The sequence below is a fragment of the Tasmannia lanceolata genome, unplaced genomic scaffold (genome assembly GCF_043159265.1).
Source record: "Tasmannia lanceolata isolate RefF3 unplaced genomic scaffold, GAP_Taslan_0.1 ptg000004l, whole genome shotgun sequence".
Classification (NCBI taxonomy): domain Eukaryota; kingdom Viridiplantae; phylum Streptophyta; class Magnoliopsida; order Canellales; family Winteraceae; genus Tasmannia; species Tasmannia lanceolata.
Genome location: NW_027518681.1, coordinates 3,660,866 through 3,683,535, shown reverse-complemented (window position 1 = coordinate 3,683,535; position 22,670 = coordinate 3,660,866). Strand labels below are relative to the sequence as shown.

At 39.8% G+C, this 22,670-nt stretch overlaps 1 protein-coding gene across 5 annotated transcripts in view; it reads right to left on the bottom strand.

Annotated features, from left to right (window-relative positions):
• The window catches only part of LOC143876060 (uncharacterized), a 42,142-nt gene that overhangs the window by 4,836 nt on the left and 14,636 nt on the right, over positions 1-22,670 (bottom strand). For all 5 annotated transcript variants that reach the window (XM_077377669.1, XM_077377671.1, XM_077377670.1 and 2 more), the window contains 4 exons: positions 12,563-12,661; positions 12,299-12,375; positions 11,906-12,014; positions 926-1,254 (listed from right to left, as the gene is read on the bottom strand). In XM_077377669.1, the coding sequence (XP_077233784.1) occupies positions 926-1,254; positions 11,906-12,014; positions 12,299-12,375; positions 12,563-12,661 (614 nt within the window). The remainder of the gene's footprint in view (positions 1-925; positions 1,255-11,905; positions 12,015-12,298; positions 12,376-12,562; positions 12,662-22,670) is intronic.

Sequence of the window (22,670 nt, the reverse complement as noted above, 5' to 3'; positions counted from 1 at the left end):
TCTCTCTCTCTCTCTCTCTCTCTCTCTCTATATATATATATATATATATATATATATATATATAGAGAGAGAGAGAGAGAGAGAGAGAGAGAAAACATTTCCTACACACTTGTGTAGGTAAGTTACCTACACACTAGCTTAAAATACAGTGGGGGCCCACATTGTTTGGGTGATCCAAACCATTCATTTGAATGGTCCTCACATAGATAGGGTGTCCACAAAATATCAGATCCATAGGATCATCCCAACCATTCAAACTATGGGGGCAAAAAATGGACTAATTTGTGAAGGTTTATACACGTCCATTTTACCTCCACAAATCGTAGGGTTGGGATGATCCTATGGATCTGATTTTTTGTGGACACCCTATCTCTGTGAGGACCATTCAAATGAAAATCACCCAAACAATGTGGGCCCCCACTGTATTTTAAGCTAGTGTGTAGGTAACTTACCTACACAAGTGTGTAGGAAATGTTTTCTCATATATATATATATATAGGGAAAAAGTAACCATTGGAGAAAGACTGGTAGATTAAATAAGAAGAATGCTTTGAACAAAAAAACACAGGAGAACATGTTAGCAATGCAAGCTTCTGCCTTGGCGACACACATTATCCTAATTCTGAGGCACAGATGGGAGATGCATTCCTAAAACCCTGAGAAGCATGAGCTGGTTGATGTATACATGTTGACAGGTCGATGTCACAGTTTAAATATAAAAAAGATCCTAATATTTTTTTTTTTGGTAGGTAAGCTGGGATCAAACCTCCGACTTCAAGGTTGAGGGCCAAAGCCTTGACCATTGAGCTAGAGGCTCAATCCCAAGAAGAACCTAACATGTAGCCAGGATCTAAGAAATAAATCTTGGAACTAGAAATAAGCATGTCGATACCGCTGAATAAACAAACATAAAGTTGTAATCAACCTGCTTTCCGGCTCTTGTCTTAATCAGCTCCTTCATTTTCTCCACAGCATAAATAGAGCAAGCCCGTATCTCGACTTCCTCCTCACTACCTGAACTTATTTCTTTATTAGCGTCAATGGTGTCAGCCAAAGCTGAACTATATCTTAACACACCCAGCTGCCTAAGCACCGCTGGAACAATATAGTCCGCAAATATAGTAATTGAGCCTACGTCGTTGAAATTTCCATATCCTTGACCTTTGAATGCACCCCACAAATCTGCTGCAAATATCTGTGCTCTTTTGTATAAGAAAACTTGGTGACCTTTGTATACTGAGTGATCGCGGAAGCCTGCAGCATCAAAAATGATTTTGAGTTAAAGCACAATTTCAGAACTGAAAGGAAGCTAGCACCAAAGATAAGCTTGCACAAAGAGTTCAAAGATATTTCTCAAAATATTAAAATGGAGAAAACACATTTTCAATAAATGCATCCATAGGTGCGCCAAGGAAAGTATTAGATCCTCAATAGCTGAGAGACCATGGTCTTTTGCTTGTCAAGGCATTGCTGCCTAGAAGTTCTTCTACATTGCTGTTAGTAAAGGAATGTGGTGGTGTTGCTGCTAAAGAAGTGATGGGGTTTTTTTGGAGGCTGTTTGAGGAAGATGATGGATTTAGATTGGAATGATTGTAGTGCAGGGCAGTTGGCAGTTGTCTGGGCATGGTCGGGGAAAGCTTTTTTTGAATTGATTGTAGTGTAAGACTCGCCCATGGCATGGTTTAGGAAGAAAGGGCCCAGATTTTTGTTGTTTTTGTTCAGTCTTTCTGGCTCAGGGTATGCCCTGGCCAGCTTTATTTGATGCTATGTAATGCCAGGTGGGACTCCTGGTCCCCAATGTAATTTTCATAGTATCAATAAAAATATGTCAATTTTCAAAACAAAAAAATAAATGCATCCATACAAGGACAGACTTGGAAGAGAGACGTGTGCTTTTCAAAATTCATACCATGTTTGATCAAAGTAACCAAGTAGCTTCACTAAATTTCGATGTTCAATTTTGGCAAGCATTTCCTGTTCGAAGCTGAAGTGGAAGCCTCAAGATCTTGTTGACTAGGAACAAGGTATGAGAGAAAAAGAGAAAGATTGGTTTTGCTTAGCATGTGCTTACTAGAACTTCAAATGGCGACGTTGTTGTCAATGGTGTAATCTAAACAATCGGGAGAATTTGTCTGGAGCTACAACCCCACATCCACGATGGGGGTTAAAGGAAAAAAGAAATAAGGTGAATTCAAATTGGAGATTTGGGGACTGGAATTGTTTATCCTGCAACTACCCCAATTTTAGATGGAAGGACAAATGTCGAAGATGCCATCTGACTGTGAAGGGTACTCTCTCGCCTGGTAAGGAAAAAACCAACCCGGACTCCAGATTGGATAATGCTAATAAGGAAGCTGATCGATGGCCTGACTCGGGGACGATCTCTCATTTGATCGAGGGGGGTATTCAGTCTTTAATCATCTCGGGTAAGGAAGTGGAAACAAGACTGGATACTCTCAAAAGTTGCCTCATCGGGAAGAAGAGGAATATTTCAGGATCCCTTGGAGGTCTTTGGCAGTGGGCTAAGAAATCTTAGAATATCCCTTCTCTCTCTTGCCCATGCGATCTATCAAAGAATGAGGTTTTGTTTATGTTTGAGTCGGAGGTGGAAGCCGCCTCGATCCTAGCCAAAATAAATAAGAATGAAAAGGTTTCCTTTTTTTCGAAGACAACATATAAAATTGATGGGAATGTACGAAATCTAATGCGATATTTTAGTACTCATTTTGACAATAAAGATACTTCCGCCATCTCCATATCTGGTTCACTTGTAAGCTTTACTGGGTACGCCTTATATACCGCTTTTGGGCAACACTCTCAACAACTAAGAGATCCATTCGAGGAGCACGGGGACTAGTTGAAATAATGAACCTCCCATATTGTACTGGGAGGCTCATTACTTCAATTGAGATAATAAAAAATCATTTCATCTTTTTTGTTTCATCCTTCTTGTTGGAACCTTAGGTGGTTCTCGAAAAAAAATAGCGAAAAAAATTATCCCTAGAGTCGAGACTAAAAGGAATGTATAAACCAATGCTTCCATGGATTCGATCGTGGTTTACAATTATAGCTTCCACACCTGTGCATTTGGGAAAAGGAAGGGCAGTATGGGATAGTAAAATGCATTCCCTTTCTATTTGGGGTACAGAGTATGTCCAAGGTGTGGAGGCGATATGGAATCCCACTTCATGTTTGGGCATTATCAACAGTTGAAGCTTTAGGTGGCCTACTTGGTCGAGTTTTGGAAGTTAAAATGAAAAGGGTTCATAAACAATGCATGGCATTCGTATCAGCTAAAATTCTCGTACCTTGGTAGAAGTTACTTCCAACCTCTCTTCAGATCCGATCATTGGGCCATTGTTACTTTGTCAGAGTCAAAATCCGGAGTAATAGTCGGCAGTTGGGTTCCGCTACCAAAATTCAGAATCCCCAATCTGGATTGGCCCCTTCCCCTCTGGCATTTGACCCTTCGAAGATCGTTACTCAAACCCCGGAAAAGCTACCCACGGCAAGGTTGCCAGGGCGGGAATCGAAAGCGGGATTCGAAAGCGGAAATTGAAGGCTCCGGGGATGGTCGGGAGCGGGAATCGTGGGTTCACCAGAGAGTCGTTGGGGAATCACCAGGGATTCGTCGGGGATTCACCGAGAATCGCCTGGGAATCACGGTTCACAAAATTGGGAATCGGGGTTCCAACGAATCCGAACCGCAATTCCCAATTTTCAGGGATTCGATTCGATTCCCGAATCCAAACCGCGTACCGGGAAATCGGGATTCCCCAATCCAGGGAACGAATCCTGCTTCCTTGATCGGCGGTGCCGGAGACCTCGTTATCGCACCACTCGGATCTGGATAGGGAGACCGTTGACCCTATGGGGCCTTTGAATTCAAATTTCAAATTTCAGCATCTAACAACAGCGTCAGGTCTCTCGCAGGGTAGTGCGCCTCCCTCCTTCCTGTCCCTCCCTATGAAAGGGCATAGGGCCTCATCTTGGCATGTCAGTTCTATGCGTCAAAAGCTATTGAAATGTAGACTTGCGAAGTTAAGGAAACATTTGGGTATCATTAGGCCTGGGACCTCTGGATTACTCAACCAGGATACATATCCGGAACTTAAAAAGACGAAAAGCTCATGACTAAGGAAACAAGGATTCAGTCGAGAGGTCACCTTGTGGAAGATTACTCAAGGGCATAAGGGGCATCCCCTTGAATTTCACATCAAAAGGGGTTGAAGCTTTAAAGATAAATAAATCGAGGTCTATTGAAGTCCCCTTACTACCCAAAGTAGGCGTCGTAAATGGATGAGGGGTGCTCCAAGCTTTAGTTGAGGTTAGGATAAATTTCTTACACACTCATTAATGGTTGAACTTTGGGGGGTGGGCCACTTTAACTTTTAGTGCTAAAATAATACATATCCCTTTTATTGAAGAGTGGGAAGGTGTAAGGTTGGACTTTGACTTACACACTCATTAATGGTTGAACTTTGGGGGCGTCGTAAATGGATAAATAAATCGAGGTCTATTGAAGTCCCCTTACTACCCAAAGTAGGCGTCGTAAATGGATGAGGGGTGCTCCAAGCTTTAGTTGGGGTTAGGATAAATTTCTTACACACTCATTAATGGTTGAACTTTGGGGGGTGGGCCACTTTAACTTTTAGTGCTAAAATAATACATATCCCTTTTATTGAAGAGTGGGAAGGTGTAAGGTTGGACTTTGACTCATAGGAAATGCTTATGCAGTACTTTGTAGAGAAGTAAGAAATCCAAAGGAGTAGGTATTGGGCGACTCTTCCACCCTCTGGGTAATCAAATTAGCATTCAAGAATGGATAATCAAGAAAACACGGATGGTTCCTCCTCTGGCTCGGTTGGGCGGAGTAGACGGTTATTCACGAAGATTATAATCTTAGAAACTATCCTCACGAGAATGAAGTCGATGACTTATGATGAGGAGAAGGCTTTTATTATCGATCTGATCCACAAAGAAATGACCGAAGAGCTTCTTCGGAAGCAGTGGAAAATTTTTAAACAAGATGCCAAGATTGCCCCTTTTCTTTGTACAGTCTTTGTGGGACAGTGTAGACACCCCCATTTTGCTATGCTTTAAAAAGCAAAGGGTTCGATGGGTCCACCAAATCCCAAGTTAGTCCTCTTGCATTAGGTTATGAATTCTTGCATTTTAGGGTAAATTTCACCTCATTTCAAGTGTTCTGGTGTTGATTCGCAGTCTCGAAGGTCTCCAGGGGGTTCTATTAGTCTCCAGATGATGATATCTTGTGTTTTCAATCAAGTGTGAAAACCTGCTATTTTGGAAATTTCTCAGGGTTTTTCCCATTTTTATCATTTTCTCTAGTGTGTCCCATATTATCCCTAAAGTTTGTCTGAGAAATCATGAATGATTTCAAGTATTTTGGGAAACTTGCTGTTTTTAGAATTTCTCAAGGTTTCTATCTTTCTTGGAAATTTTGTGTTCTAAGGGCATTTTGGGCATTTCCAGGGAATTCCAAATGGTCTTGTTTGATGTTATCCATCATCTTAAGTGAACTTTATTACTTACTATTTTTTAATTTCCCTCGCATACTTGCTATTTTTAACTTCACCCTTAAAGGGGTATTCCGGTTCGAGGGCATTTTGGTCACTTTTTGATGTGTTGATCAAACGAGGTCATTTTGGAAAAAAACGATTTTTCCAATGGGTGAATGAGGTTAGACCATGTGTGTAGGTCCCACCATGTGCATCACATGGTGTGGGCCCACCATTATAACTTTCGAATTATTCTTTGAAATGGGTTGGATTTCATAAAAGTCCAAAGTATGGACCAAAAAAGCCCATGGATCAAGGCCCATGGACCAAAGCCCATGTGGGAACCACATGTGTAGTTCGGCCAAATGCGTGGCTCAGCCATATTGGTGGTCCCCACATGATGGGCTTCCCTATATTGAATAGATTTTTTGTAGTCAGTTTCGCTAGAGCACCTGCTCTCTAGCTAATTGTCCACCCTTTCCAAGTGTGATTTCTATGTTAAGTATGGCCGTGCCTAAGGGCATATCGGTTGAAGTAGATTCTTGGTTGATAAAAATAAAAGATGAGAAAGAGAAAGGGCTAATATGATCATATCACTAAAACAACCATAACTTTTTAACCACTTGTCTAAAAAATTCGAAGTTGTACTTGTTGGAAACATCTCGAGAAGGGCTATAACTTTCTAGTTTACAACTTTTCGTGATTCTTCAACGAAATAAGTCAAAAACGAGCTTTAAAAATCAGGCAGTGCCATTTGGACGGGAATTCCAGCCCACTAAAATTGGCATAACTCTTTAACCGATTGGCCAAATTTAAAGTGTAAATATGAGTTGGAAATATCTTTCAAAGGGCTACAACTTTGTAGTTTACAACTTCTCGTGATTCTTACGCTAAATAGATCAAAAACGAGCTTTAAAGTTGGGCAGTGCTTCTTGGACGAGAATCACCATGATATCTTGCATTGTTTTTATTTTATTTTGGAAACTACAATATTTAGAAATGCAAAGTACAGCAATTTGCCTAATTAGTATAAGATATTTGTAGTCTTTCTTATAAAACGGCAACACAATAAAGAAACAAAGAAAGAGAAAGAAACAAAGCAAAATTAGCAGGTGATGAGAATAGAAAGTTGCTTTCTTTCTCTCATCTCAATCTCTATATACACCCAAAAAGCAATCAATGCAAAAAAACTTTCTTTTGGGCTCTTTTTGGCTATCTTGAAAATTCGTGCAGCCCTTCCTTCCCCTCCAAAAAATTTTTGTCCATCTCTTTTGGTGGAGGATTTGGTCACAACACTCCATAAAACTCTATATTTTTCATCTCTCCTTCGATCATCTTTGAAGTGGTTCATCTCCTTCGGCGATTTTGGTTTTCTATTGCGGATTAAAAGGCTTTTCAAAGTTTATATCTTGGATCAAAAACCTTAGAGACCTTGGATTAGCGATCAAAGGTTAGTACTCTAATCCTTTTATAATAGAACTAGTAGCATGATTAGGGGTTTATTTTCTTGTTTTTTCATGTTTTCCCGTAGAAAATACATGTGATGTTTTCCATGAATATAATATGATGTGATAAACCAATTCATGTTAGTGCTGATCTTGGTGGAAGAAAAGCCGTTCTAAATAAAAAGAAAAGATATCCAAGGAAATAGGGTTTCAATTGATTTTTAAGTCGTTTTCAAAGCAACTAGTCTAAAATCAAAGATTTTTCCAAAGATATTGTTTTCTGAGTTTTATTTAAGTCAAAAGAACATTAGAAATTGAAAATTTCAGTAGAATTATTTCATCTTGATGGTCTAAAAATTCATTAAAGAAATACATCGAAAAGGGTTATTTGGTGAATAAAAATTCGTTTACATGTCAAATCAATTCGGAATCTGACGAAATTTTATTTCCAGTAGCTTTTTGGTATTTAAAGAACATAAAAAAAATTTAAAGGAATTTTGTGATTATTATTTTTCTTGGATTTTTCAATGGAAAACAATTATTTTCTACACGTATTAAGGAGTTGTTATCAAACGAACCTTTCGGAAGCTAAAATTCTGGAATAAGATGGATTGGTCTATTAATATCTTATTATGAATTTTTTAGAATTTTTTAGCACGATTTAATATTTTTAGTGATTTTTATTTGAATCAGCTTGAATCTAAATAAATCCACTAAAAATAATAACTTCCAGTAAAAATATGTGAAATTTCTACTGTTATAAACATGTTGCAGTACTGTTTTGGACCGAATTGGGCTATATTTGCTATAAGTTGCTTTCGAACATTAATAAATTGCTTAAATTGATAAAAATCATTAGAAATTAACCATAATTCGTAAAATCCTGAAAAATTCTAGAACATCAACATATTCCAGAACTATCATAATCCTCAAGTTACTAAAGTAAAAATTGTTAAAAATCACTAAGAGTTTTCACAACCTGCTAAATTAGTCAAAACCCTAGCCTAGGTGAATTTACCCTTAGAGCCTTAGAATAGCCTGATTTCTAGGTAATAGGAACCTCTAAAAGATGAAATTTACCAACTTAATAATTTGGGTTGGGCAAACCCAAACTCAGATCAATTCTGGAACCGTTGGATCACGGGCCTGCCTCGTAGGAACCTTTAGAGCCCCATTTAGGAGCACTTAGGTCGCGTCAAGTTTTAGGTCTTAAGAAGTCCTAGAGTTAGGAGTCCAATAAGCCACATCACAGCTGGTTGCTATAATTAGTAACTCAGCTTTAGATTAGATTTCACATAGTTAACCCTCTTTCCCTATAGGATAAGCCTAGGTAAACCTACGATGTAGGGCCCACCTGCATTAGTCTAGGGAGTGTCTTGCATTTAGATAGGATCATATAGCATTTTAAATGGAGTCCTAAGATAATAAAACTTAATCAACTTGAATTAATTAATCTCTCATAAATTGTTGAAACAGAGAGTCTAATTTAGATCGGTGTCCTAGATGAGTTAGGCACATGCAGCTTAGTTTAGGTCACCGAACTACGTCGACCTTGATCCCAGTGAAGCTTGGGTACGTGGGCAACTTGAATGGCATTCCAAGCTCAAGTCGACCCTACAGACATTCCAGTAGGGTTTTAGAGTTGTATTTTATTTCTTGATCATTTTCGAATCCTAAATTAACTAAAATAAATCAAATAAATCATCTAGGATTCCCTCAACTTAGATTTTTTTTTATGAAGAACTTTCACATAGATTGAATCAAACCAAATTGAGATAATCAAAAGATGCATCTAGGAACCACATTGAAATTAGATCATTTAGGGTGCATGTCCAGTAGATCACATCAAGGGAGTTTAAATGAGCATTTTAAAAGAGATTTAAGTGAGTTAATCTTTGGAATTGAAGACCGGATTACCGGGCGAGAATGGTGCATACGATGGTAATCCATCATACCTTCCATTCATGTGATCAGGCAACGGATCTAGATTTCTGGGATCGCAGATCATTGCAGTGTCACTTATGTGTCCTAGGTCCCTTACCTAGGTGGCGACTCTGGTTATTCACTTTTGAGTGAAATTCGGATTTCTTTAGTGATCCCAAGTTCACGGAAAAGGTGATTCATATTAATAATCAAAAGCACATGCCGCTCGCGTGGGTACGAGAGACCAAGAGAGGCGGGTCGCGCCCCTCTCGCGGGATTGGGTCCCACAGACAGGTGAGGTCAAAGATACCCACTCGCCGTTATTTAAACACCATTTCTTCAAACTACTGTTAGCTGAAGAAAGGGCGGAGAGGAGAATGATTTGGGAAGCTAACAAGGTAGTAGGCATCCGGTTAGTGGAAGAAATGATTGCTGAAAGAAAAAACCCTTCTCGCATGTATCGGATGCCAGAGGAACTTCTCATTGACATATCGGATTTCCAAATCCAGCACATCTTGGAGGAATTGGAGAAGTTCTCAACATAGGTGAGCCGTTTAAAGGTGAGATGTTGTTGAAGATGCCCAAAAAGAGGGTGGCTCCCATAGCTTTTGGGACACTGTTAGAAGTTTAGTTCTTGAGGGATTGAAACGTAATTGTGCAGGTTTGGAGGAAGCTTTAGTGGTGTTTATTCATGGCATAGGTAGTTTTTATTTTAGACACTTTTAATGGTCTAGGAGTATACTCCTGGCTAATCTTATTTGATGTTATGTAATTCAAGTCAGGACCTCTGGTCCCCAATGTATCTTTTATAGTATCAATGAAATCGTCAACTTTCAAAAAAAAAAAAAAATGCATCCATACAAGTGCAATAACTTTTGGAACCCAATTAGCGAAAGGTGATAAAGAGGCATTTTGTTATAGTCAAAGACTAGCGTGTCACCAAGGAAGCAGTTTCAACAGATCTATCATCCATACAGGGTAGATTGATTTTAATGCACCGGATTCACTAAAAGTCAAAATTAATGAAATTAATTCTTTTGATAAAAAATCTTTGAACTCATGGATGGGTAGTCCTCCACAGAGTCGGTACTTTTGGATGGGTGGTCCTTAAGGAAAGAATCCAGATAGTGGATTTCCTTAGAAAAAGAAAACTTCTTATTATTGATTATTGCAGCCTTTGCATAGAGGCGGGGGAATCAGTCAACCAATTATTCATTCATTGCAAGTTCACTCGTGACATATGGAGTAAGTTGATTAACAGGTTCGGCATATCTTGGGTTTTTCATGAATCATTTCCAGACTTGTTTCTGGCAGTAAGGCTAATCCATGGAAAGAGAGAGGCAAAATTCTCTGGTATGTATCCATCCTAGCCACATTATGGGTCATTTGGAAGGAAAGGAATGCTAGGATATTTTAAGGCAAATCTAAGAGCTCGTCCTACTGTTTCGTTAAAGTCATTACTCTAATTATTTCTTGGGTAAAATCTCTCCCATCATTTAAATTTGTATCTGCCTATGACCTTGGGAAAGATGGAAGGACATTTGTGTTAGTGGGGAAAGGAAACAGAAGACGACACAAGATTGGATGCCTCCTCCGCCATGTGCTTTAAAGCTTTAATTTGATGGTTCTAGCTTGGGGAACCCTTGTCCTACAGGAGTTGGGGGAGTTCTAAAAAATGAGGATGGAATGGTTCTATGGGCTTATGCAGGGCCTATTGGGACGGCTGACGCCTCGGAGGCAGAGGTGCGTGCTGCTTATCAAGGTTTGGAGCTGGTTAAGAAAAACAAACTTGATAATATAGTGGTTGAAGGAGACTCATTAAATGTAATTAGTTGGCTCAAAGGTGTTCATCAACCTCCATGGTGATTTGACAGGCCTTTTGATGAGATGTTTGATTGGGTCAAATCCATGGGTGTAGAGTTTAATCATGTCCGGAGATCAGCTAATCAGGTTGCAGATAGTTTAGTTAGAGAAGGAGTATACAAGGATTCTCTAGCTCTCTTTGACTCTCTACCTCCATGATTGTCTTTGTAGTCTTCTTTATACTGTTGTATTATTTCTCTCTTTGTATCTTGACCATCTCCGTCCATTTTTTCAATTTCAAAAAAAAAATATCTTAATAATAAATATTATTTTACACCCAAACAACCCCTCAAGTATTGGGGAATGGTATTAATAGGGGAAGAATCAAAGAGCTATTATTCAAATCTCTAGTTAACTGGCTACAACTACACATCAAGATTCATTCACAGCATAAGCATGTGAAAGGAGGAGCAACCAGAAATAGCATAAATTATTGAATGGTGGGTCAAAGATCAAGCAAAATATTCAAATAAAACAGAACTAACAAGCAATAAGATGCAACGGCCATGAGTGTGTTCCAACTACCTAATCGAATAGATGGATGTTAGGTTTACATAACAGCAAGTAAATAAATAGATATCCTCTCAGCATCGCATAATGGAATCAGGTGCGCTGAGAAATATATAAACTTAGTTGCCTGAGGATCCATTCCAATCTCTGTGACACAAATAAAGAGAAGGCAGATCTACGAGAACAAAGATTCAATTATCCTCTTTTTTTTTCTCTTGTTTCCAGATATTATTCATTTATTCATACAGTTTTATCATATTCTATCCATATGAGTAATGTATCATATTTTTTATGAAACCATTTTTATGTAACAAACTCAGCTTAATGGACACATGTTGATGTTTAAGTTACTTAGGTTTTCTGTCTCAATGGTAAATTCAGGTGCATCAAAAACTCTTCCGCTATGACCTTTCTTTCTCCCAAATCCAAATATGACAGTTATTATTACAGCAACGTCCATTCAATAGAGCTCAAAATAAACATAATTAAATATTTAAGTACTTCCAAGTTTGTTTTTCTAGCCCGATATATATTTCCTAACAATGAGTCTTAAGTCACACGACTCAACTATTTTCGCTTTATTTCCTAATGGCGCAGATCTTTTGTTTGTGTATTAGACATCATAGAATAAGGAGAAAAACATACCAGGGAAATGACGTGCAATGAGGTCAACAAGAGATGCAGCAGATTTTCCACAGGATGCGACGAGGTTAGCTGCTTTTCCCCCAAAACTTCTCTCAAGTTCCAGCCCAACCTGAATAAATTGAAGTGGAAGGCAATTTACCTTGACTTATAGTGAAATGTCATTATTAATATTTTTGCAGGTAGCATCTGAGAAAATTAATCTGCTTAATATCATAAGAATAGCAAATTATGGGAAGCAAATCAAAGCCAAATGTGGGAATCAGAAGATCAATGTAGAGCAGGAATAAATATAGCACAAAAACTGTATTAGAGAGACCTTAGACCATAGATTACAAGCAAAACAAAACAAAATCTCTATTTGAACAAGTCCTCAAATCTCCAGACGGTTTGTACCTCATGCAGTAAGCGGATGCGCTCATCCTCTAGGGGGAGTGGACGGGGCCAGTTCAGCAACTCACGCAGTTGAGGACCTGACAATAATTTATCAAGCAATTCATCAGCGCCTATTTAAACATCAGAAGTAACAAAAGGTGTAGTAGAATTTGGAAAGTGCTAAATATCCATCACTCCATCCTAAGAACACTGGAAACATGTGTCAGATTAATATGAAAATATGTATGCACACCAAAGATGCCAGATTTGAGAGAGGATAAATACCGGTATATTTTTGTAGACGATCCGCATCAAAGGCAGATTTGTCCTTTTGCAAAGCTATTTTCAGCCCCAAAGCTAGATGGTCATAATTCAGATCCTTGTCTGTTTAATATAAGCAATATGTGATCAACAATGTTTGTTGCAACGTCTCATTTATAAACAGTGACCAGACTTGTCCTTTTGCAAAGCTATTTTCAGCCCTAAAGCTAGATGGTCATAATTCAGATCCTTGTCTGTTTAATATAAGCAATATGTGATCAACAATGTTTGTTGCAACGTCTCATTTATAAACAGTGACTAAGGATTTTATTTTTATTTATTTTTATTTTTTTTGCAGAATTTGAAAGTGAAACTAACTAAAAAATTGTATAAGCTTTGACCAAAAAAAAAAAAAAAAGTGGAACAATTTCAATATAATATACAAAGTACGCAGCAGTTTAAAGGGAAATTTGTCATATACACAAAACTGCAACACAAAAGAAGACAAAGCATGCATGGAAACAAAATATTAGGCAGGGAAAAGAGAAACTAAAGTCATACATGCAGTCATGACAGTGCTTATTGTTAAGATGAAGTTTCACCCCTAGCTGCAAATAAGTAGAGGCAGAATTCTCGGACTCAATGATCTACAATATTATATGCAGAAATGATAATCCAACATGAACATGAACAGGAAGTACCAAATTCTCAATCTACCCAAACAAAGAAAAAGGGCGCAAAAAACAAGAGAAGTTCTGGATCCTTGAATCTTTGGCACGAGAACTAAATCGACACTTGCCTTCTTTAGAGGGCAATTTTTCTCCAAGAAATACTAGTATTCTTTCAAGATGCCATTGTTGAATGTTGATTGTATGCTAGAATCAAGCATAGAAACTCATCAGAACAATATCTAAACTCGGGTCTTATTCATGGTTTTAAATTTCGGCCGAAACGAAACGAAATGGCCGAAATATTTCAGTTTCGGCTGTTACGAGAGATTTGAGAAAAGAGAAAAGTGTTAGGGCTGTCTCCCCCTCACTGATTTATTTATACACTTGAAGATAGGTAATTACTAGAATGCCCATAGGCTTATTCTAACACTCCCCATCAAGCTGGAATGTATAAGTTATACATTCCGAGCTTTCTACAAATGTCACTCAACTTTGCTTTATTCGATGGTTTTGTGAACATATCAGCCAACTGTTCTGTAGAACGAGTGAATACGGTACATATCTCCCCTTTCTGAATTCTCTGACGAATGAAATGACAGTCGACTTCGATATGTTTTATTCGCTCATGAAAGACTGGATTTGTCGCAATAAAGATGGCAGCCTTGTTATCACAATACAACTATGAAGGCGAAGGAACCACAATACCAATCTCAGACAGTAGTGATCTCAACCAGATAATCTCTTACTAGTATGTGCCATTGCTCTGTATTCTACCTCAGCACTTGACTTGGCAATGACGTCCTGTTTTTCACTTTTTCATGAAACCAGGTTGCGTTCCACAAAGGTACAATACCCGGTAGTCGATCTCCTATCAGCAGGAGATCCAGCCCAATCAGCATCAAAGAACCCCTCAATTCGCATATGACCATGCCGTTTGAACAATAAGTCCTTTCCTAGTGCCCCCTTTAGATATTTGAGAATTTGTACTGCACTCCAATGTGAAGTATGAAGGGAGGTAATGTACTGACTGACCACCCCAACGGCATAAGATATATTAAGACAAGTAACAGTAAGGTATATGAGCTTGCCCACAAGCCTTCTATACCTACCAGGATCCTCCAACAAGTCACCCTCTTCTGGAACTAGTTTTACATTAGGATCCATAGGTGCAGACACAAGTTTTACGCCAAGATTTCTTGTTTCCTCCAACAAATCCAAAACATACTTTCTCTGTGATAGAGATAAGCCACTAGAGGAGTATGCCACTTTTATCCCAAGGAAATGTCTGAGACGCCCCAAGTCCTTTGTAGCGAACTTTTTTTGTAAGAAAGCTTTCAGTTTCTGAATTCCCCCTAAGTTACTACTTATAATAATGGTATCATCGATATATACAATCAACATAATGCATCCTGCTGAGGACTGAGGACTGAGGGCTGATGACTGAATGATCCACAACACACTGTTTCAGGCCAAACCTCATAACTGCCTCACTGAGTCTGCCAAACCATGCACGTGGGGACTGCTTCAACCCATATAAGGATTTCCTGAGGCAACAGACAAAGGACAACTCCCCCTGAGCAACATACCCTGGAGGTTGCTCCATATACACCTCTTCAAGGAGGTCGCCATGTAGAAAGGCATTCTTCACATCTAGCTGGTGAAGATGCCAGCCATTATTGACTGCAAGGGACAGCAAAATTCGAACTGAAGGTATCTTCGCAACTGGAGAAAATGTCTCATTGTAATCAACACCGAAAGTCTGAGTGTAACCCCTTTGCAACGAGACGAGCCTTCAATCGCTCAACAGTACCATCAGGCAGATATTTAATGGAGAACACCCAACGGCAACCAATAGGTCGAGCACCAGCAGGTAAAGAAACCAGATCCCACGTCTGGTTAGAATGTAGAGCACCCATCTCAAGGTCCATGGCAACCCGCCACCCTGAGTGATTGAGAGCCTCATCCAAAGACTGTGGTAACACAACAGAAGACATAGAGAGGACACAACTTTTGAAAGTGGGAGTTAGACGACCATAGCAAACAAATTGAGATATAGGATGTGCAGTAGAATGAGAGCGAGTGCGCGAAGCAATAGGCGAGTCAGAGACAACTACAGGAGAGGGAAAGGAGGTTACCTGAGAAGAGGATAAGGGGATCTCTGCCTGTGAAGATGATTTGTCGGGGTGAGGCTGTTGTGCTTGCTGCTGACGACGTTGATATTGAAACTTAATAGGTGGAGGATCCACTAGGGGAGTACAGGAGTCGACCTGACCAGGAGGGCAGTTAGAAGGAGATGGTAGCGATGCAGGAGCACTGTCCGAGAGGATAGGAAGAGAAATGGACACCTCAGGCTCCAACCTGGAGGAGGTAGGGACAGAACCAGAACCAAAGAAGGATTCGGACTTAAAGAATGTAACATCGGCTGATACGAACCACCTACATAGACGGGGACTGTAGCAGCAATATCCTTTCTGGGTACGAGAGTAGCCCAGAAAGACACACCGTTCTAACCGAAGATCAAGTTTATCGCGACCAGGGCCCAAATGATGAACAATGCAGACGTAACCAAAGACACGGGGCGTAAGGGGGAAAGGGTCCTACTATGGATATAATGTGTGATATGGAGAATCGCCATTCAGCACAGAGGACGGAAGGCGATTTGCCAGAAAACATGCAGTAAGAATGGCTTCACCCCAAAAGGATGTAGGAACCTGCATCTGAAAGAGTAGAGTACGGGCCACTTCAAGGAGATAGCGCAATTTCCTTTCGGCTACACCATTCTGTTGTGAGGTGCACGCATAAGAAGATTGATGGATAATACCATGAGGAGAGATAATCCTGAAATCCATGAGAAGCGGAGAAAGAATCACGAGCATTATCTGTGCGAAGACATTTAAGACAGCAACCAAATTGATTCTTTATTTCAAAATGAAAATTTTGAAATGCAGAAAAGACCTGAGAGAGGTCCTTCAGTAAATACACTCATGTCATACGTGAATAATCATCAATAAAGATAATAAAATACTTGAATCCGCTATTTGACGCGACCCTAGAAGGTCCCTATACATCCGAATGAACCAAATGAAACAGACTAACGACTCGGGAAGCGAAAGACACTATGATGCTTTCCGAGATCACAAGACTGACACTGAAAAGGAGAAATAGAAGCAGGAACTAAAGATGTTTGCCTGAGGCACTGAAGTGATGGGTGACCAAGTCGACAGTGCCACTGAAAGGCATCCACGGAACTATGTGAAGCAGTAGAAGGACTGCGGTCGAGGCGGTAAAGGTCATCCACCTCACGTCCAGATCCAATCGTCCCTCCAATCGAAAGATCCTGAAATACACAATAAGAAGGAAAAAATGAGATAGAGCAAGCAAGATTCTTCGTAAGTTGACTCGCAGAAAGTAAACTAAAGGAGATTTAGGGACACATAAGACAGATGAGAGTGACAGATGAGGGGAAGGACAAGTGGTACCACACGGTTTTAAATTTCGGCTGAAATCCGAAATTTCGACTGAAATGTGTCGGTTTCGATCATGTCCGACACCGAAAGTACATGGCTTCGGAATATTACACTGTGTCGGTGAAATTTCGGCAAGTTTCGGCCGAAATTGCCAAAATTTCGATAAATTTCGGCCGAAATTGCTGAAATTTCAACTGAAACGTAAATTTGGAGAGTACTTCAATGCAGCCACAAAAGTCAACAAAATTAAAAAAAATAGACTGTTTTTTGTCAGAGATCTCTGCCCAAAGCCATTTGATATATAAAATAAGAAAAAATGATTTACATCATTCAATGCATGCCACAAAAGTCAAACAAAATTAAAAAATGAGTTATTTTCATCATAGATCTCTGCCAAAAGTCATTTGATATATAAAATAAGAAAAAAAATGAATTACATCATTCAATGCACGCTACAAAAGTCAAACAAAATAAAAAAATAGGTTGTTTTTGTCAGAGATCTCTACCCAAAGCCATTTGATATTTAAAATAATGAAAAAATGATTTACATCATTCAATGCAAGCCACAAAAGTAAAAAAAATAAAAATCAAATGTACAGCTTGTGTTTCGTCCGAAATATTAATTTTTTAATCCTTTACCAAATTTCGTTCGAAATTTCGGTTATTTCGGCTGAAATCTAGGCCCAAAAATTCGAAATTTCGAGTCCCATTACCAAATTTCGGGATTTCGGCTGAAATTTCGGTTTCAGTGGGGACCGAAATTAACGCCGAAACCGAAATTTAAAACCTTGGTACCAATACCAGTGATGGGAGTAGTGGAACCATTAGCTAGAGTAATAGACTGAAAAACAGATGGAAATTAGTGAAAAGAAGATAACTGGGATGAGTTACTAGACATGATTTGAGGCTCCTGAGTCAATGATCCAAGACCCTGAGCTAGAGAGTAAGGTCATGGGTGAACTACCTGGCTGAGCAAAGCCAGCAGTGAAATGGGAGGCGCTCTATCGAAACTGATGTAACTCCTCATAATCTACCCTCGTAAAACTGAAGGACTCATCAACAGAGGTAGAATCTGGCGCAAGAGTCACTGTATCAGAAGGGCCAACTGTGGTGAGGTGAGCTGATCGAGGTGGGCGAAGCTCTGGATGAAGCGTATAGCACATCTCGATCTGGTGGCCATCACATTGGGCAGTGGGTACAATAAGGACGACCACGTCCACTACCAACACGGCCACGGCCACAGCCACGAGCTCTGGAAGCAGAACTGCCTCCTCTGGGTGGCCGAGAACCACCACCACCATCATATGCTGCGAGAGCCGAACTATCAGAGGGGAGCCGTGATGGAGACTCGCCAAGGCACTGTTGTGCACGAGAATAGGCCTCACGTAACGACGGAATGTTGCCGAACCCGAGAATCTGATGACGTAGATAGGTAAACTCCGGACCCAGGCTCTCAAGGTTGTGCACCACTCGAATTTGTTCTCGCTGCCGACATTAACATCAAAAGTGAGAGGCATGAAGATGTCAAGCTGCTGACATAAGGAAATAAATTGCCCATAGTGAGTCTTAAGATACATGTCACCCCAACGCAAATGCATCCACTCAAAATAAGTGGCACAGATACGGGTTAGGTTCTCAACTCCAGAATAGGTCAAGGCAGTGTGATCCCAGATCTCCTTCGCAGTCGGGAGGAGTATCATGGTGAAGGAAATAGCGGGGGTCATGCTCTGCCAGAGAAGGCTCCGAATCAAAATGTCTTTCTGTTCCTAGCGAGTATACAAAGGGTCCTTGGACGGAGGGAGATCCTGACGAGGGAAACTGACCTTACCTCGTCTAAGAAGGTATGTCTCAACCGCAACTTTCCAGGGTAAGTAGTTGGTGCCATCAAACTTGGCAATGTTCAGCTGTGGGTAAGAGCCCTCCAAAGGTGCCAAGCTAGGAGAAGAAGAGGAAGAGGTAGCCAAAGGTTGGGGAGGGGCACGGACCTCCGTGGTCATGCCAAGAGAGGGATCCATGATAAGGACAACAAATGACGAGAGAACTGAAGATATCCACAAACAATGGCTACAAAAAGAGGAAAAAGGAGTGATGGACAGCACAACTAATCAAGGCGATGGCTCATAGAGGGGCATCACGGGCCAAGAACAAGAGGGGAGATGGAGCCATAGCAACAACGGGACGAAGTCACGAAGAGAAAGTGATGGGAACAGAGCTAGGTCAGCACATGAGGATGTAAGGAAGACAAAATAGTGAAAATTAAGGTTAGAGTTTATGAGATAGGAGTAGAGAGAAGAGATAATGGATAGGTATAGTGATGCGGGGTTTAGGGGGGTACAAAAAAGGCTCGAGGTGGGGAAGGATCCAGGGAGATGGGTGCACGGTGGTGGAAGAGGGGATGGAAGGGGTGTCGCGGTGGTGGGGGGAGCAGGGGGGGTGGACGAGGGTCGGGTGGGGTGGAGGGAGGGAGACGACGGTGGGTAGAGGGAGGGGGCGAGGAAGGGGGGGCGGGGGGTCTGGTTGGGGAAAAGGAGAGGCGTTAGTGGGGGGGGGGTCTGGTGGGGTGAGGGAGGGGGAACGGGGATCGTGAGGGGGTGGGGAAAGGGGGTGACAAGAGGAAGGGAGAGGGGCGAGGGTGCTGGGTGGGGAAAAAAGGAGAGGGGCGAGTGGTAGTGGGTGAAGGGGTGAAGAGAAGATGGGGGAGATAGAGTTAGGGTTAGGGTTAGGGTTTAGGTTTGGAGATGAAGAAGATGGAGGCTAATGGATGTCCCTACGGATCAGAAGCCCTAGGGCTCTGATACCATGTTACGAGAGATTTGAGAAAAGAGAAAAGTGAGTTAGGATTGTCTCCCCCTCACTGATTTATTTATATACTTAAAGATAAGGTACAATTACTAGAATGCCCATAGGCTTATTCTAACAACGGCCAAGGCCGAAACGAAATTCACATGAAGTCGTTTCTTTACATGATTTCGGGGAAATTTCACCGAAATTCCGAAATTTGGCTGAAATGTCGCCAAAATTTTGGTTGAAATTTCATTTTTAGCCTTTATTTACAAAATTTCCATCGAAAATTTAAAAATGTCCATCGAAATGTAATAATTTCCTATGAAATTTTCACCACATAGCCGAAATCGCCGAAATTTACAACGAAATTTTAGATATTTTGGTCAAATTTTTAAAAAAACAAAATAATTAACATATTTTACATGATTTCAGCCGAAACCAAAATATTTCCGTTTCGGTGGTGGTCGAAACCGACACCGAAACCGAAATTTAAAACCTTGGTCTTATTTACCCATGATTCATCTTCAAGAATTACAACCATGTCCCAGTTTCGATCTTCAAGTTTCAATTTCAAATAAAGCCATGGGACACAATTGATGCCAGCAAGGGGTGGAGAATCCTTTGCAAAATAATATTGAAATGAAGGAAAAAATCCTTACCAATTGCCTCATAAAAGACATAAAAAGATAAATTCAGCTCAATCAGCAGAAATCATGTCAATGGAAGTAAATTGAGGCATGATGGTTCAATTTGACGAAATTCCCCTCTAGCGTGCCGGACACTACCCTATTACCTCCATCTGATCTCATCCACAAGAAAATAATAATACATCATCTTTGGCAAACACACTCCTGCCTCAGCTCTGCATTCCACAAAGGGGATTGGTCCACATAATCCAAGCCTCCAACTTCACAAAGAGCTGTTTTTCATGAAAACTCATGTTTAACATGCCAGTCAACCTCACTATGGTCGAGAATTATATCAACATCTCAGAACATATAGAATTTTGAGAAGTTTTCTTGAGCATACCACCTACATAATTGTGACATGATTACATGAAGGCGGTTTATTACCTTATAGATAGCAATTCCCTTTTTATAGAGAACAAGCAGAGTGGATTGAATAGCTCCATCACTAACACAGACCACCATCCTACAAACAGGCAAGGATGGAGATATTTTGCCATGAAATTGAAACATTTCACCAACTAAGACCTAAGAGAGAAGAATGGAATTGATTATATCCATTCAGCTCCTCTAGCTCTCAACTTTCTTATCCATTTGTCTCCCATAGGAGTGAATTAAGATTGTTGAGTTTGCATTTTGAACTATGGCGTAAATGGAAAATATAGAATCAGGCATGTGACAGTTGCAGCTGCCACATGTAAATCTGGTGGAGCTGCTTCTCCCATCTGTTGTCGATAAAATCCTGTACCTTCCATTAATATCTAGTGGACTGTCGAATTGCAAGTTTCACTCCATCCACCGCCTCATATGCAACCCATAGTAGGTTGTTATTACCACCTATCAATTTGAAGACCTTAACAAGAGCCTTTATTTTCTTTACTATGTCTTCATCCTCATTTGAGAACTTTCCATATGTGAGAACAATTTTTTAGCGACCTCCTTCAAAGTAACACGCGTTTCACCTTTCCCAAAATTTGACCTTACCATCAAGCATTAGAAGTAAACATCTGGGTCAACCCTATCTTATGCCTACATAGGCTCTCAAGAGCAGTGTAGTGGTAAGGATATGGTTTATGCGGTTATGCCTGGTCATAGTAACTTGTGGTTAATATGTCTCTTGAAAAGATCGGCCAGCCATGGATGATTGTAGATGAAAGAGGTTATCTTATTTCCTTTCTCAAGCATAGTTCAGTGATATATAATTCAGCATTATCGGACAGCAACAAAGCGATAAAATGATGTACACAGATTCCAAAGCAAACATTTTGAGATGAAATATAGTCTTCACTCTTTACCTGATACACTGCATAAACGAACTTCTAAAAGATCACGCCCAAATACTAAATACCATAAATCTATGCTTGATCTTCTTAAGGGACCACCCATCCAATACACATGATTCCGCACCCATATTCTACCAAAATTGTTCTGAAGGACTCAATGCATGCTTTTAATTCAGTAACCTGACCTGGCCCTCTGATCATGTAATGGATAGGCTCCTTAGCCCCTTTACCAAATGTTCTGTGACTGCATCAAACATGAGAAGGTAAAATGGTTACTTGGTTACTAGAGGTGGATGGGATGTGATCAGCTTTCTTTAGCTTTTTTCTCCCAAGTTTTTAAAATAAAGATTTTAGCCTTGGTCATCCTTGGCCACTAGCATGTTTCAATGGGGCTGATGTTCTCTTAATCTAGATCAAGATGAATTACATGTGCCTCAATTGTAACACCCCCACCCCAAAGAGATATCCCTCTACATCATATGGTACTAAAATTTAGGTCCCATGACCTTATTTTATAGCTTTATACCGACTATCCAAGATCGATCATATTCCTCTCCTAAGTTTCCTAGTATCTTCATCAGTGTAAAGACTCTTCTCCGCATCAAAGATAATTTCTTCCCTACTTGGCTTAATAGTTGACATTAACTTTCTTTGCTTTAGCTAAGGACTCTGTCATCAAAGCATTCACCTGTTTTGGGATACTAAGGTAAAACTTATCCATTTAGCCGGCTCAATGGTCTTTAAAACAAGTGATACCCCTGCACGATTTTATAATGATTTACATTTAGCTTTCATCTATTCCACTCCATGCAACCAAGCAATGTCTCAAAGGTGTGGCATTGTTTTACTTTGTATGCTCAAAATCAAGAATATTTAGCCAAAAAGAGAGAAAAAAAGAAAAGAGATTAAATGTACCTAATCCATACTTAATATAAATTACGTACGCAATCCAAAACAGCATAAAATAGTACAAAAAAGCACAAAATCCCTAAATCATAAATGCATTTACTAGATTTCATGATCATTAATGTTTTTACAAATTTATTTTTTTGAAAGGCATATTTAGTTTCTTTTTCTTTTTCATGCTATTTTTAATGTTTTTCTTTTTAAGATTTTCTAATCCCTGAATCATATATGCATTTAATGGATTTCATGATCATTAATGCTTTTAAAAATTTATTTTTTTGAATGGCATATTTAGTTTTTTTTCTTTTTCGTGCTATTTTTAATGTTTTTTTTTT